This window comes from Balearica regulorum, chromosome 2 (assembly GCF_011004875.1).
Source record: "Balearica regulorum gibbericeps isolate bBalReg1 chromosome 2, bBalReg1.pri, whole genome shotgun sequence".
Taxonomy (NCBI): domain Eukaryota; kingdom Metazoa; phylum Chordata; class Aves; order Gruiformes; family Gruidae; genus Balearica; species Balearica regulorum.
The window spans coordinates 162,659,592-162,673,660 of NC_046185.1; the positions used below are offsets into that span (position 1 = coordinate 162,659,592).

Below are 14,069 nucleotides of genomic sequence, written 5' to 3' on the forward strand. Positions count from 1 at the left end.
ATTCAGGGACGGTTTCCGTATCACTGTCCGTATGTTCGCTCGTAGTAGCCATAGCAAAGACGTTACTTCATGTGCTTTATGGGGAATATTCTCCTGCGAGCGGCGTAGCCTGCAACCCCTCCTGTTGCGAAGTGCAGCTCGCCCTGACCTCCCCAAATTCCTTCCAACCAACACTTCCCCGATTCTGCGATCCTTCGTCTTTTCCTGTGGCAGGGCCTTGGCCCGACAGCTGCTGGGTTTGTAAGTTATTTCCTTGGCTTGGACTGACTCTGAGCCAAGGGAAATAAAGCTGGCACATCCTCCAGCTCGCTGTAGAGTAGGAGCTAAAGTGGCTCTGTCCCCATTCCCTGCAGCCCGCTGGGTCCCAGGGCTGCAGCAAGGCCAGGACGGTGACAGACACAGACCCCAAAGTCAAAAACGAGACCTGGAGAGGAACCGCGCGTGTCTAAACTACGATTCCTTGATCATTTTCCTCCTGACACGACGCAGCTCTACCTCTCCCTCTTCCAGGCATGGCGAAAAGCCTCCGCTGAGGAAGCTGTTTAGGCAAAACAAGAAAAAACAGATCCAGCCCGTATTATTTCTTGCTCACACTTCGAGACGTAGTATGTATTCTCTGATGCCCAAGAAGGAGATGAGATTCGGCCTGCTGGGTTTTAATTCTTTATTTTAAAATGTTTTCATGAGTAGCAAAAGTTTGTTTTTTGAGGAGGAAAAAGCCACAGACTCATTGACTATTTTCAGAATGGCTATAAAACACATACACTTTTCCAAAGACTTCTGTCAGGATAGAAAGTTATATAAATATATATGTATATCTATAAAAATAAATGATTTGGTACGAACAGATTCAACTAGGACAATTTCAGTGAGGGAAAGAAACAAAACGGAAAAAAAAAAGTAACAAACATCCCAATTTTGTAAATCCCTTTTTTAAAGGTGTTCACAATTTTGACCTTCCACTGAGCATGAAAGAGGGGAGAAAACCCACAACTGCTACTGAAATGCGTTTACAGTAACTAGATCTTAGATCATTCATAGATGTCACACTTCATCAAGTCACCATGACAAGACAGAATCAAAAATATCAGAAGTGCATAAACTCTGTTTTTTACATAGAAGAAGATACATATTTAAAGCACATATTTTATGTTTTAAGGCTGTTACCTCACTTCACCCCAAAATAATTATTTTAGCCTACAAGACGACTGTAACTGTTCCCAATAAAGCAACAGTCCGGCAACAGAAATACTTGCCCGGCATCCAAGCCAGGTGGACAGAAGGGCCAGAGACGACAGCAAGACCCTGCTGCAGCACTGACATCTTTCACAATTATCTGGAATATCGGATTTATCTACTGGAAGTCAGAGGGTTTAGAAATTCAGCTCTTGTTTTTGCTTTCCCTTGCAGAAGCAGCACTTTCCCTGCAATCACCAGATCATCTGCTACAAACATCATTATTTTTGCTGCTATTATTTTCTCTTCATCTGCAAGAATTGGGACATTCCCAAGTCCCAAACCACGCATCAGGACTGGCGCACAAGACACCGCACGAGCTTCAATCTGCCGGAATTCTATTTTTGCAAAAGCCTCCTTAGAAGAAGGCGCAAGAAAACCCACTCCTCTCCTCTCCATCCCGGCGCCCGGCTGTGACAGCGGGTCATGGTGCAGCTGGTCCATCCCTGCTCCATCCCTGGTCTCCTCCATGCCACCCAGCGGGCAGGATCCCTGGCAGGGCCCAGCACGGGCCATTGCCTCCCTCTAGCGTCTGCAGCGCGGCTCCTGGGCTGGTGCTCCCCCCAATTAGTTACCAGAGGCCTTTCAGCTCCGGAAACAAGAGGAATCTGGTTTGGTCCTGTGAGTAATGACCCATAATTAACGTTTATAGACACTCCAGAGTATGAGAATTCACCGAGCCCCAGGAGCGCCTGGGGATCAAGCAGCCTCTAGAAACACATAATTAACATTTAACGATTATGCAGAAACTCGGAGGCAAGCAGCTGTCTCTGCTTCTGCAGGAGAGACCTGAGGGCAATAGGACACAAAGATGAACTACTTAGAAACCCATCATCAGCTTAACTTTCCTCCTCCCGTGCCCACAGACTTCTCACTTGTTCTAGCAAGACAGAAAGATGCAAATGTCCCCTCGGCACAATGGCAGCAGTTAATATTTGTAGGAGGCACTGAAAAACACCCAGCTTGTGGGCATATCCAAAACCAGCCCCCGACGCTAACCTGAGGTGCGCGAAAAAGATTCACCGTGTTCAGGTCAGGGGCCGCTCTTGGCCAGGAGGGACCGGCAGCGGCACACGGGCAGGACTTGGCAGCAGCCCCTGGCAAGGACAGGGTGAGCGAGGGAAAGGCAGGAGCACACATTTCTATCTGCACCTCAGCCTGGTAATGCTTTAAATCCTAAATTAAAAAAAAAAAAAAAAAAAAATCACATCCAGATGTAACCTTAAAAATGTAAACGAGTAAAACATTAAGGCGTAAAATCAACATGAGTCAGCGGCTGAAGTAACAAATGAAGTGGCAGAGTTCAAGCAATCGCAGATACATAAACGAGATTCTTCTCTTCCCAATTTAGAAAGTAAACACTTACTGTAAAGCTGTTTAATACACCAAGGGGTTGCTTTAAAATGCTGCTTTGGGCAGAAGCACTGAGAACTGAGGAGACCCAGCAGTCACTCTGCAGGACTCAAGGCTAAGTCTACCAAGCAGAGAAATATCAATGGTGCTCCTAGCCTTAGTCACAGAAATATATTAATGATCATGGGGGTTAATTAAAATACGCTCTTTCCCATTAATGTAACATTGGCCTATATATTTTAAAGACCCCAACTGATAATTTAATACACTCTTTATTCAATATTTATCCCTGTACCTTTGAAGCATCCCAAAAGCTGACGTGTTTTGGAAGGTTCTTAAAGGTGAAAGAGTTTAAGACCTGGACCCACTTAAGTGCACAGGTCTGTTCAAGTCAATAAGCAACAGCATCCCACACTTCATGTAGTAAGGACTTGCACTGAAAATATGTATTTTAAGACTGAATTTCTAGTCAAGGAAGGCTATTTTAAACATTTTATAAGATCTGGGAATATAAAATGCTAGTAGGTCACTTAAGCAACCATCACCTGAACAGAGACAGACATGACCAACATGGTACAAGGGTGTGTCCCTCCTTACAGTTCTGGCTTTCAATGAGCAAAAAAGAACCACTTTGGGCAAATCTGAGGGACTGCCTCAGAAAATATAAGTGATAAGAGATTCACCCTGTAAAGGAACATGGGTCAGGAATATTGTGATACAATTTGAGAAGGAAAACATCCACAGAAAATAAACCAAGCTCAGTAATTCTGCATTAGTTATAACCTCAGCGCCTGCAGATCACCAGGCAGCCATGGGATTTCACTGGAATTTTAAAAAAAACACCAAGCCTAGATATTACTGTAGCCATTAAACAGCTTTTAAAATAATAGGAAATATTTAAGAAAGCCTGCAGTTTGAGGCTCTGAGGTCGTATCAAATGCTTACAATAGAGCCTTCTTGTATTAGACAGTCTTTACACGTAGATTTTCTATGTTTTCAGTGGAAGTGCTTCCTACACAAAACGCTGGATGCTGTTGCTTGCCCACTTGAACAGGAACATCCACACAGTTGCTTTATAGCAATAGTTATAAAAAAAAAAGTGCTAGAGAAAATTCTTTGCTCTTGGTCGCAGGCTCCAAACACCGATTGCAAGGATCCAGGTTCTGAAGTGGTGGAAGACCCTGCGTGAACGACGCCATGGTCCGAAGGCGCAGCCGGGGCAGATTACAGAAGAGCACCTCGCTCTCACAACTGCATCACGGCAGCATGAGGGATTTTGCCAGTCTCGTCCAGAACCACTTTTTGGTGCATGGATTGGTGTAATCGCAAATTGTAATGAACCGTAAGATACTTGGAAACTCGTTCTTCATGGTTTTGCACTTGACTGGAATTAGCCGTTTGAGACGAGCACCTGAAAGACAGGTCACACACGCAGGGGATTACACAGAGCCAGTCAGATCCCGTATGTATTTTCTCCCCACAGGGCACACACACCACAAGAACCAGGTTTCCTCCCGATTTTGTGTCATCTCGTTATAATTCCACTAGCTGTCACCCTGGAAAGGAAATTTCCGAATCCCAAACCCTCTGCTGGGGACATTTCACTCCACTACCTAGCAGGGCCCCATCTCGGATGCGGAGGGCAGCTTGCGCTGATGGGAGTGATGAAGGCCTCGTGAACTGCAGACATAAAAGAACAGAGCAGAGTTTCCTGTGGAATGCAAATAGGTGTGTACAGTCCTGACTACTTCCAGGTGTATGTGAAGAGAAAAGTGAGAGACTAAGCTGCTGCTAGATGGTCGGCTGTGCTGGGTTATCTCCAGTTCTTTTTCTTCCTACCCTGATTTACTCAGATAGGCTGCAGACATTGCCCAACAAGGGGCTGTGAGGAATCACTGTGCTCACATGAACTGCTTTTCTGAGGCAGGCACAAGATGAGACAACTCTCCCTGTGATTGCTACTGCTTGAGGGAGCAGCTCTTCTGAAGAAGAACCTCTCCCCTTTTAATTCTCCACAGAGACACCTGCTACCACCTAAACCATGCTGCCCAGTGCAAGTGATGACGCTGAGACCAGGATGAGGCAAGAAACCAAGATTTCGTAACTGCAGCAGATGCTTAAGTAATCTGTGGTGCTCCCAGGACTTGCCGCCAAAACCTTCTGTGCGTTAGTTACCCCATGCCAGAAAGGTAACTGAGATTTACAGGCCTGTATTTACAGGCATCTTTTTAATGGTAGAGCTCAAGTCATTGCATATGGATGAGCATCTCTTTTCCTGTTGTTCTAACGAAAGGTATGATGCCAACAAAAAACTGGTGAAGAACTAAAAAGACTAAAAAGATTAGGGGCTGATGCAATGTGCTAGAGATACTCAATGGATTAATGGCCATTGCATGAAATTACTGTGTCAAGGAAGATGGAGCTCATTCCTGACTCTGCCACTGGCTTCCAGTTTAACCTCTGGCATGTCACTTAAAAAACCATGTCAGAGACCTCATGTAGAAAAGAGACTTTACACACAGACACTCCTACTGGTATTACATACCCGCTACACTGTTAGGCTGTGCTGCGCTAACTCTCCAGCAACATATACAAGTGTAGAATAACTAGTGGGTAGAGAAAAACAATCTGAACAGACTCGACAGAAGGAAATTGAAGGCTTTTCAATTCAGAACAAAATATGTAACAGATTTTTCCCATCCAAGTTGAACATTCATTCCACATTTTGTTTACCTGTCCACAATACTCAAAGATCTCTGCAAAAAGCTCCGTGTTCATTACCTGCTACCCTACCCCCAGCATTTACTCACACCCTAATTTTATTCTAATACTTTTCTCTTTAGTAGCGTATTTCCTGCATGGATCTTGAAGCACGTCATGAGCCTGACATGGAGCAACAATGTCTCTGAAGCAGGCAGCGTTAGCCCACTTGACAGCTAAAGCACTGAAGCGCAGACAGCTAAGCCTCTCGCTCGCGGTCCTGCAGAAGGTCAATGGCAGGGCAAGGAACCAAGTCCCAGCCCCTGCCAGCACAACAAAATTATAAAGCCACCGTTAAGTTTTCATGGCTGCTTCTAACAGGGATAAATCTCTGTTTGCTTAGTGGAGGGCATTACACCCAGGGCAAGCTCTGTGCCAGGGTGGACTTTCACACACGTGAAACAGGTCAGTGGTCAGAACCCAGGTTTGAGTTGCCAGTTCTGTAATTATCAGTTATTTATTTTCTCCTTTCTCACCCATATTTATCTAATCTGTTTAAACACATCTGGAACTACCCTTCATTCCGCATTTGTGCAGTGCCCAATAGTACAGCACTGATCTCAGCTGGAGATGTTACTGTAATAAAAATTATAACGTTGATATGCAGTTTTAAACGGGGTATTTGTGAGAACTTACCTGGGGAAAGACTAAGAGCAAATTTGGTCTGAAAATCACATTCATCACTTTCCAGGTAATCATCTGAAATGACGACCACCATCCTCCGACACCTGAAATTAAAGCAGTCAGGGGAGAAAAAAAAATAACATGTCAACAGGGATGCTCCTCATTCTCACTGGCAGAAGTTGGTACTCCTCTGAATTCTTGGTGGAGAAAGGAACCCACCAGCTGGGTTCCAGCAGGAATTAACTACAGAGCAAGGACTACTACAGACAGCTAGCTATGTTACACACAAAAACCTGATTACAGCTACATGCTGTAATCAGTAGTAGCTACATGCTACTAAAAACCAAAAAAATAGCAAAGTCCAGATTGTCTGTGCAATCTTTATTTCATCCTCTGCCTATATATGACATTCCATGCCATCTGAATTACCTGCTTGCATGCTGCCTGTATTGACTGAGCACAGCCAGTACTTTTTAATATTAGAATGAACTGGACAGAGCTTTATTGTACTCAAATTACTGTGAATGTACCCGATTTCATAAATTTGAGCTTTATTCTCCAATTTGTTGCTTACTTTCATTCGAGGTGCCTGGTTGTGACACATATGGCTCCTTACGTACAACAGCCGGGACAGTGAGGGCTTGTGAGGGTCTCTGGTAACACCAAGCCACCTCCCTCTGAAAGGCTGATAAGTTTAAAACCCAAACCCCTGCCATGGGATTTCTCACTGGGCCTAATTCGGCGGGACTGTGAAACAAAGTTGTTCCAAGGGCCAGTACTTCTTTCTCTTCACACTAGAAAGCACTTTCTCTAGGTACGTCTCTATCTGGGGAGTTGCTTTCATGTCCCACAGCTCCCACCACACCCGAGTCCCACAGAGGTTTGAAGGACCCTTGAGGTCAGTGCCAATACCAGCGCTGTCCCCTCGCACTCCTCACTGCGGGGCGCAGCTCTCTCAGCCTGGAGCTGCGTTCATTTCCCAGTAACCTCCAAAGATGCGACTGCAGGATATGCCAGCCACGACAAAAGGGATCAGGCAGCACCGCTATAATGGCATCTTCCTCGTGAACACAATGAAGCGACACGTTTGGGAACGTGTAAGTCTTCCTTCTTGAGCCAAGAGCATAAACCAAACCTCATAAAGACATCCTTGTGGATTTTTACTGTCTCGCTGGCACGACCCTGCAGACATCACGGTAAAACGAACGTAACGTTCCCTTACACCCAGCTGTCCCAAACAGCCACGGTTCACTTACCTCTTTTCTATAAGTTCTCCGCTGATGGACCACACACACGTTCCTGGCAACACATCCCGATCAAATACACAGAGTTTCAGTTTGAACTCCGTTTGTTCCAGCTCCCTGATCATCTCCTGGACAAACTGAAGGTCTTTTTGACAGTAGCAGATGAAGGCATCAAACATCTCTGTTCCATTCCCTGAAACCATTAAAAATGTAGCTGTCATCTTCTACTATAAATGAAGTTAACTCCTGTAGTGAACTTTCACTGGCTCCTACAGACTTTGACTCAGAATCAGCAGCTTTGATAGACAAGCTCTGGCCAAACTCATGAAGGTAATTTAACATTTTAGGAGATCAGGTACCCTTCAGCCAGACTCCTGTCCAAAACAGGGCTGGCAGGAAGTAACACGTCTGTGCCTTGACCACTTGGTTTCACAGTCCAGGCTATTCGCATAAACCCACATTTGCTGGCAGTGGTTAGGGAAGGGTTGCTGAGATGCAGACATGCAAAATCTGCAGAGGCGATAGCATCCAGGCACGGGGAAGGCGGCGAGACAGAGTCTGGGAAGAGCTGGAGGGAGCAGAGTGCCCTGGAGGATGCAACTCAGAACCCCGGTGCTCTGGGAGTTCACTGGGAGTCACGCATCTAAAGCACCCTCGTGGCTCGGGGTCCCAGTTCTCCAGTTCAGGTCACAGAGATAAAAACTTCCCAACCAAAACTTTCCTGCGGGCCCTTCATCCAGCAATGTCCTGAGATTTGCTGTGTACTGAGCTACAAGGTAGGCTCTGACATTTGGAACCTGCCATTTTTATGGCTAAGATGTCAAACTTGGGTACCTGAACTCAAAGCCTAAGTAATGGCCCTGTTTTCCAAACTTGTTAACGGCTGGCAGCGCTCATTTATTTAGCACTTATCCAAATATTAAAATATTACATTTTAAGGGCAACGTTTCTCGTAGTTAAGTGCCTTAATACTGCTGGATAGTTTCCCACTGTGGGTTGTTTTTTTTCCGTATCAATGTCACTACATCTATTTTCAAGTTTTTATTCCAGTTAAAGCCTACCACAGTGAAAAAAATAGGTCAGGCTCTAAAAGCTGCTGAGAGAAGTATCAACCTGGCAGGCGGATCCAGCCCAAGAAGCATCCAGTCAGGCAGAAGGGTAACTGGCTGCCAGGTCCATCAAACTGAGGGTGCTGCTTTAGGGCCACAGCGCTAACTTAGGCATAAAGCAAAGCTGCCGTGTACAAACACCGGCACATCGGTCTGCTCTATGGATATTTGGGGAGGGTTAACGATGTCCCCACATACAGCAGAGGTGGCACCCAGTCGGACTGGCCAGAGGAGCATCTGAAGAGCTGAGCTGGCACAGCTCCATTCAGCCTCGGCCGCTGTTCCGCCTTGTCACAGAACTCTACAAGGCGCCTGCGTCCTCAGCCCACAGCTGCACACGCGGCCCAGCGTGCCCACGTACGGCTGCGTGGGCAGCCCGGCATGGTTAGAAAGGCAGCAGACTGCACGTGCAGCCCAGCGCGCAGTTGCACACACACACACACACGCGCAGAGCTGCAGGAGCAGCCCAGCAACCACGCGCACACAGAACCGTGTTTCCTCTCTCCCCCCATTTCACACCGCGCCGTATGTCAAACCCTGCTTCCTTTTTATTCAAGGCGGTGAAATCTGCTGAAGACAGGGCAGCGTAGCCAAGGCAATCAGCTCTGACATCCTTCCCCCCCCTGACTCCAGCCCACAGAGTTTTTCTGCCCTGTGCCAGGCTGTGCTAAGGGACACATTGCTGGGAATTCTCCTCCCATGTGTGTGTCCGTGCCAGGCTGTTTCTGGGTATGGCATTCCCTAGGATTGCTTTCCCTCTCTGCCCTAGGGAATAGGAAAAATGAAAATGCCTGCAGACTACCAGCTAAAGCATTCTGGCTACGAACAGTCACAAAGAGTGATGAAAGCAAACAAACAGGTTTTCTGCGCTTCTCGCGGGGATCTGCTACAGCTGAAGGCAATTCCAACAGGAGGTACGAAATCATGGGCGCTTACCGTACGGATCGTCCCTGGTGGTGATGCCCATCAGTTCTGATGTCTTCGGCACGCTGCTGTCTACTGCTGGCACTTGAAGCGGCTGGTCGGCCTGTTCCTGCTTCCTTTGTAGGTATTTCTTACAGTCCTCCTCTGCAAATACACACAACCAATGCGAGAGGCTCCTGGGACAGCGGTTTCACACTGCTGGAGTTCTTCAAAAGAGGAATAGCTATTTCATGGATCAGGGATGTCAGAGGGAAAACCCTTTGATCCCTGTTTATGGACCTGATGTCCTGGAATTTCTCTCACCTCTTTCTGAACCTCTTGATGGTGCCTCCACCACCTCCTCTAACAATTAATTCCTGAAGCTCACTCTTGCAGTGTAAAGAAGTACTTCCTTTTATTTGTTTTAAACCAATCTCTTCCTGTTACCCTTAGTTAAACGGCATGTATCATGCGTGTAACAGGTCTCAACTCTACTGCCTGCTCTCTTTGTTATGCATTTTGGAGTACTTAATATCATCAAATAATTGAGGGGGGGATTTCTCAGTTAGAAGTCTCTTGCTACTAACACATTTTTACACACGTTAGCTGATTCACACCACCACCAGCCTTCGTCAGACAGAACTGTAGGTGACGGTGCGTACACACACTCACCACATACAGGATGACTGTGTAAAATTCTAGCGAGCGCCTGAAATGGGCTTTATATTGTACAACAACTAGTGGAGATGCTCCGTCGCTCAGGCAGAGCCGGTGTGCACATCCCCTCTGGGGTAAGGGCAAGCAAGCCTGTCACATTTGCTGCTGCGAACTTCCCGAACAAGACAGGGACGGACAGAGATCTATTATAAACAGCTTTTGTTTAAAAATAAAAGATAAATCTAAACGTAAAGCTTTGGAGAAGTGACAAGAAACCCTGCAGCCTCTGCCACTCTGTGATATGCAATTACAGAAGAACTTGAAAGTAAAAGGAGATTTGAAACCAGGAATTAACAAAAAGATGAAACTCTCCGGAGCCTTCTCCTTCCCTCAAAGAAAACACAAACACAAGTATCAATCAGAGAAGGACGGGTCGCTCCGGGTCAGGCTGGCACACCTGCAGAGGCCCCTGGGACAACAGCAGCAGCAAAGGATCTCCTGGACGTGCAGGATGCGGGTAGGATGCCTTCGTGTGGGCAGCCCAATCGTGCCCCAGATCTGCACGTCCCGTGATGAAAGCGCAGACCGCAGAAACCTCAATACTGATGTTTGCTGATTCTGAGCTGAATCCCACTGCAAGAGTCCTAATGGCATAAACAAAGATGCCCTTGGCATCAGGAAATACCATGCATAAGAGCGCACACAACCGTCCATTTCCTTTCCTCTTACGAGTGTAAATACTTCCAACTTCTGCAAGAGCTCAGAACGATAGAATCATAGAATCGTTTTGGTGGGAAAAGACCTTTAAGATCATCAAGCCCAACAGTTAACCTACCAACAGGTCACAGGTCCTGGCTGCAATCCTCAGCCAAAACCAATAAAATACAGGAATGGCCACGCTGAGTCAGGCTGAGGGCCCATCGACCCTAGCATCCTGTCTCCAGCAGTGGTCAAAAACAGATGCCTAGGGGAGAAATAAGAATAAAAGAAGCGTACAGTGATATTTTTCTAAAATAATCTATCTTTTAGGTGTAATCTACAATCCATTTTTATAATCTATCTTTTGAACAATTTGCACTTAAGGAATTTCCTGAGTCAGAGGCAATGCTTATGTGTTGAATAGCCCTCAGTGGGTTTTTCTTCCAAGAATTTATCCGTCTCGTCTTATCAGTGTGACCCACTGCCCGGCTAAACATGTGATTTTCCTGCAGCTCGCGTTCCTCCCAGTCGTTATGCTGTCATCTATTCAGGCTCTGACAAAGACTGTCCACCATACTACCTTCCAGCTCCTGAATTCAGGGCCAGAAGAAGCCCAGGTGATGTCCGACATTTTTGTGAAGCCCCAACGCTCTCGCACAGCCAGAAGCTTCAGCTATTTGTTATGACCCTCTGCTCAGTGGATCACGAAGCACACTGATTTTTTTGTCTTTCCCAAAGCCAAGTCTTCAGAGTGTGTTCTTGAGTAGGAAGAACCACAGGAGTATGGGAAAGTCCTCCATTGCTTCTTGGTCAGGCTCCCTACATAGATGAATTTCTACATCTTCATTTATCTCCGTGAGTAACAGGAAATGAGATTTATTATTTCTTCATCACTAACCCAGTAAACTATACTATACAACACAGGACTTCAGTGGAGTCTCTGGCCTTGGAAATCCTTCGGCAAAGAATTTCCCCTTCTGATGACAGTTCTTACAGCTGATTTCCCTTTGAATTTCTGTGATCATGAAGAATATGAAGAGTCTATAAAGAACAAGTTATCAAAACAGCACTGGGACCTCCGTATTTACTGCTTTTTGCTGACCCGATCTCAATTTTTTTTTGGTTTGCAAGGCAATTATTTTATCCTTCCATTATCCAGTTCCACACATCTCTCATCTCTCCCTGCAAACACCTTCCTAATTTTCACACTGTCCCATGTCTGTGCAAGCAGTCTCCTGGCTGACCTGGCCCAAAGCATCCTTTGACACACAGAAACCTTATTATTGAAGGTTTTGGCTCCAGATAACTTTGCAGGGCTTACGGTTAGCAGAAATACTGTATGCTTCTCCCTTCTCTCCTGGAAGCTATGTGAGGCTCCTATGACAACACCGAGGAGGTCACTCCACAGTCGGGGAAGGGCCTTTCTGCTCGCGTGCCATTTTGTTCTTAACATGACCTCCCCGGACAGAGCAGCAAACCCCACCACAAACAGCATCCCCTCCCTCGCAGGCATCAAGGAAACATCGAGCTTAGCTGGGCCCGGCTGTCGCAGAGGGCGGCAAAAACCACACGCAGCGTCCCCAAACGAAACCCGGGCCCGGGCAAAGACACGGCCCCTCCAGCCCGGCCCGCAGAGGGACGGCCCGGCTCAGCCCCGCTCCCGCATGAGCGCGGCCTACGGACACCCCCGGGCTGGGACAGGCCCTCGAAGGCACCGCTCCGGCCTCGCTACAGCCGCCGGCCTCCCCGTGCCCTCCCCGGCCTGGCCGTCTCTCACGCAGGGCTCCCCCCTCCCCGTTCCAGGGCCGGGGGCGCGGGTCGGAGCCGGGAGGGCCCCCCGCGGCCGCCCTGTGAGGGAAGGGGCCGCCCGGGAAGGGGCGGGGGGGTGCCGCCGTGTCTCACCCACGCTGTCGGCCAGGTCGAGGAGGACGTCGTGGCGGCCCAGGCGGCCCAGGATGTCGAGGAGGCGGCCGACGGTGGCGCCGCCGGGGCAGCGGCACTGCCAGTCCTCCAGCAGGGCGGCGGTGGGGTCGGGCCGCGCCTCCAGCCGCCGGATCTCCAGGTACTCGCAGCCCAGCTCCTCCGCCAGCGCCGTCCAGTCGGCGGCCGCCGCCACCCGCGGGTTGAGGTAGAGGCCGAGGCGACGCCTCACGCCGTAGTTGAGCGCTACCATGGGCACGGCGTGGAGGTCGAGCGGCGTCGGGGCAGAGCCGGGGCCGGGATCGGGGCCCACCGGCACCGTAGCCATGGTCGCGCCGCTCTCGCAACTTCCCCCGGGCGGCTCCGCGGCTCTTTCGCTTCCCGCCTCGCCCCGCCTCGCTGCCGCCTGCCTCCGCCTTCTCCCGGCCGCCGCCGCCGGGCTCTGCCCGCCCTCCCCGCCGCGGGGAGCGGGGCAGCTCCCGGGGCGCACGGGGCAGGGCTTTTCCCGCCGCCCGGCTTGAGGCCCGGCTGTCTCTCCAGGAGGCGAACAGCGCGGTGTTACCGTCCTGCACTCCGGCTCCGCTCCTTCCTTAACGGAGCCGTGGGGCTGCCCCGGAGGGAAGACGCGGGACCCGTGGTGTGCGTGGGGGGAGACGCTTCAGGGAACCGCGCTGTCCCGCCAAAGTCATCCCGTGATGGCTACGTTCCTGTCCAGCCCCCTAATACAACAAACGGTGGGATTATTAACGTGGCCCCAACAGGGTGTGTGTTCAAAATCACTTGATTTGTCTCCTTCTGTTAGAAGAACTTGCTTTTGTGTTCCATGTCAGTTCTTTTCTCAGTCCTGAACCTATCGTCCCAAGTAAGTGTTCAAAGAGCTTTAACAGAATTATGGTAGTGTTCTTTATGAAGGAGGCCGACATGGATCCCTAGTGGTAATAAATCCAGTCCCATCTACTGAGGGAGGGCTGCTTTTGGGATGGGGGAGTTCAAACCTGGGCTCCCTGGTTGGGTCACAGTGCTCCACAGCAGCACACGTAGGGCTATCTCCAAATTCCCAAACTCTTCCAGCAAGGAAGGTTTGATCAGAGGGCTGGAGCACCTCTCCTGTGAAGACAGGCTGAGAGAGTTGGGGGTTGTTCAGCCTGGAGAAGAGAAGGCTCCAGGGAGACCTTATAGCACCTTCCAGTACCTAAAGGGGCTACAGGAAAGCTGGAGAGGGACTGTTTGTCAGGGAGTGTAGTGACAGGACAAGGGGGAATGGGTTTAAACTAGAAGAGCGTAGATCTAGATTAGATATTAGGAAGAAATTCTTTACTATGAGCGTGGTGAGGCACTGGAAGAGGTTGCCCAGAGAAGCTGTGGATGCCCCATCCCTGGAAGTGTTCAAGGCCAGGTTGGATGGGGCTTTGGGCAACGTGGGCTAGTGGAGGGTGTCCCTGCCCATGGCGGGGGGGGGGGTGGAACTAGATGATCTTTGAGGTCCCTTCCAACCCAAACCATTCTGTGATTCCACGATTCTATGAAGTACAACATTCTGCATAAAACCAAAATGCTTAAAATG

The 14,069-nt window shown here is 48.7% G+C and overlaps 1 protein-coding gene across 2 annotated transcripts; it reads right to left on the reverse strand.

Moving 5' to 3' along the window:
* Positions 1–650: 650 nt before the first annotated feature.
* MYD88 (MYD88 innate immune signal transduction adaptor) lies at positions 651–13,639 on the reverse strand. Of its 2 annotated transcripts, none has more exons than XM_075746752.1 (5): positions 12,488–13,627; positions 9,263–9,394; positions 7,230–7,410; positions 5,986–6,077; positions 651–4,000 (listed from the first exon to the last, which is right to left on the reverse strand). In XM_075746752.1, exons 1-5 carry the CDS (start codon positions 12,831–12,833, stop codon positions 3,846–3,848), a joined length of 906 nt encoding a protein of 301 aa, XP_075602867.1. In that variant the 5' UTR covers positions 12,834–13,627; the 3' UTR covers positions 651–3,845. The 2 variants fall into 2 exon arrangements, with proteins under 2 accessions (XP_075602867.1, XP_075602868.1); XM_075746753.1 differs by having other exon boundaries at positions 1,461–4,269; positions 12,488–13,639.
* Between the last annotated feature and the right edge of the window lie 430 nt (positions 13,640–14,069).

What these genes read in the sequence shown, in the direction of transcription:
- MYD88 (XM_075746752.1), bottom strand. Translation starts at nt 12,833, where the DNA reads ATGGCTACGGTGCCGGTGGGCCCCGATCCCGGCCCCGGCTCTGCCCCG. An exon ending in CGACCTGGCCGACAGCGTGG is followed by an intron (nt 9,395 to 12,487) that starts GTGAGACACGGC and finishes GTGTATTTGCAG; the next exon opens with AGGAGGACTGTAAGAAATAC. An exon ending in CACCAGGGACGATCCGTACG is followed by an intron (nt 7,411 to 9,262) that starts GTAAGCGCCCAT and finishes TAATGGTTTCAG; the next exon opens with GGAATGGAACAGAGATGTTT.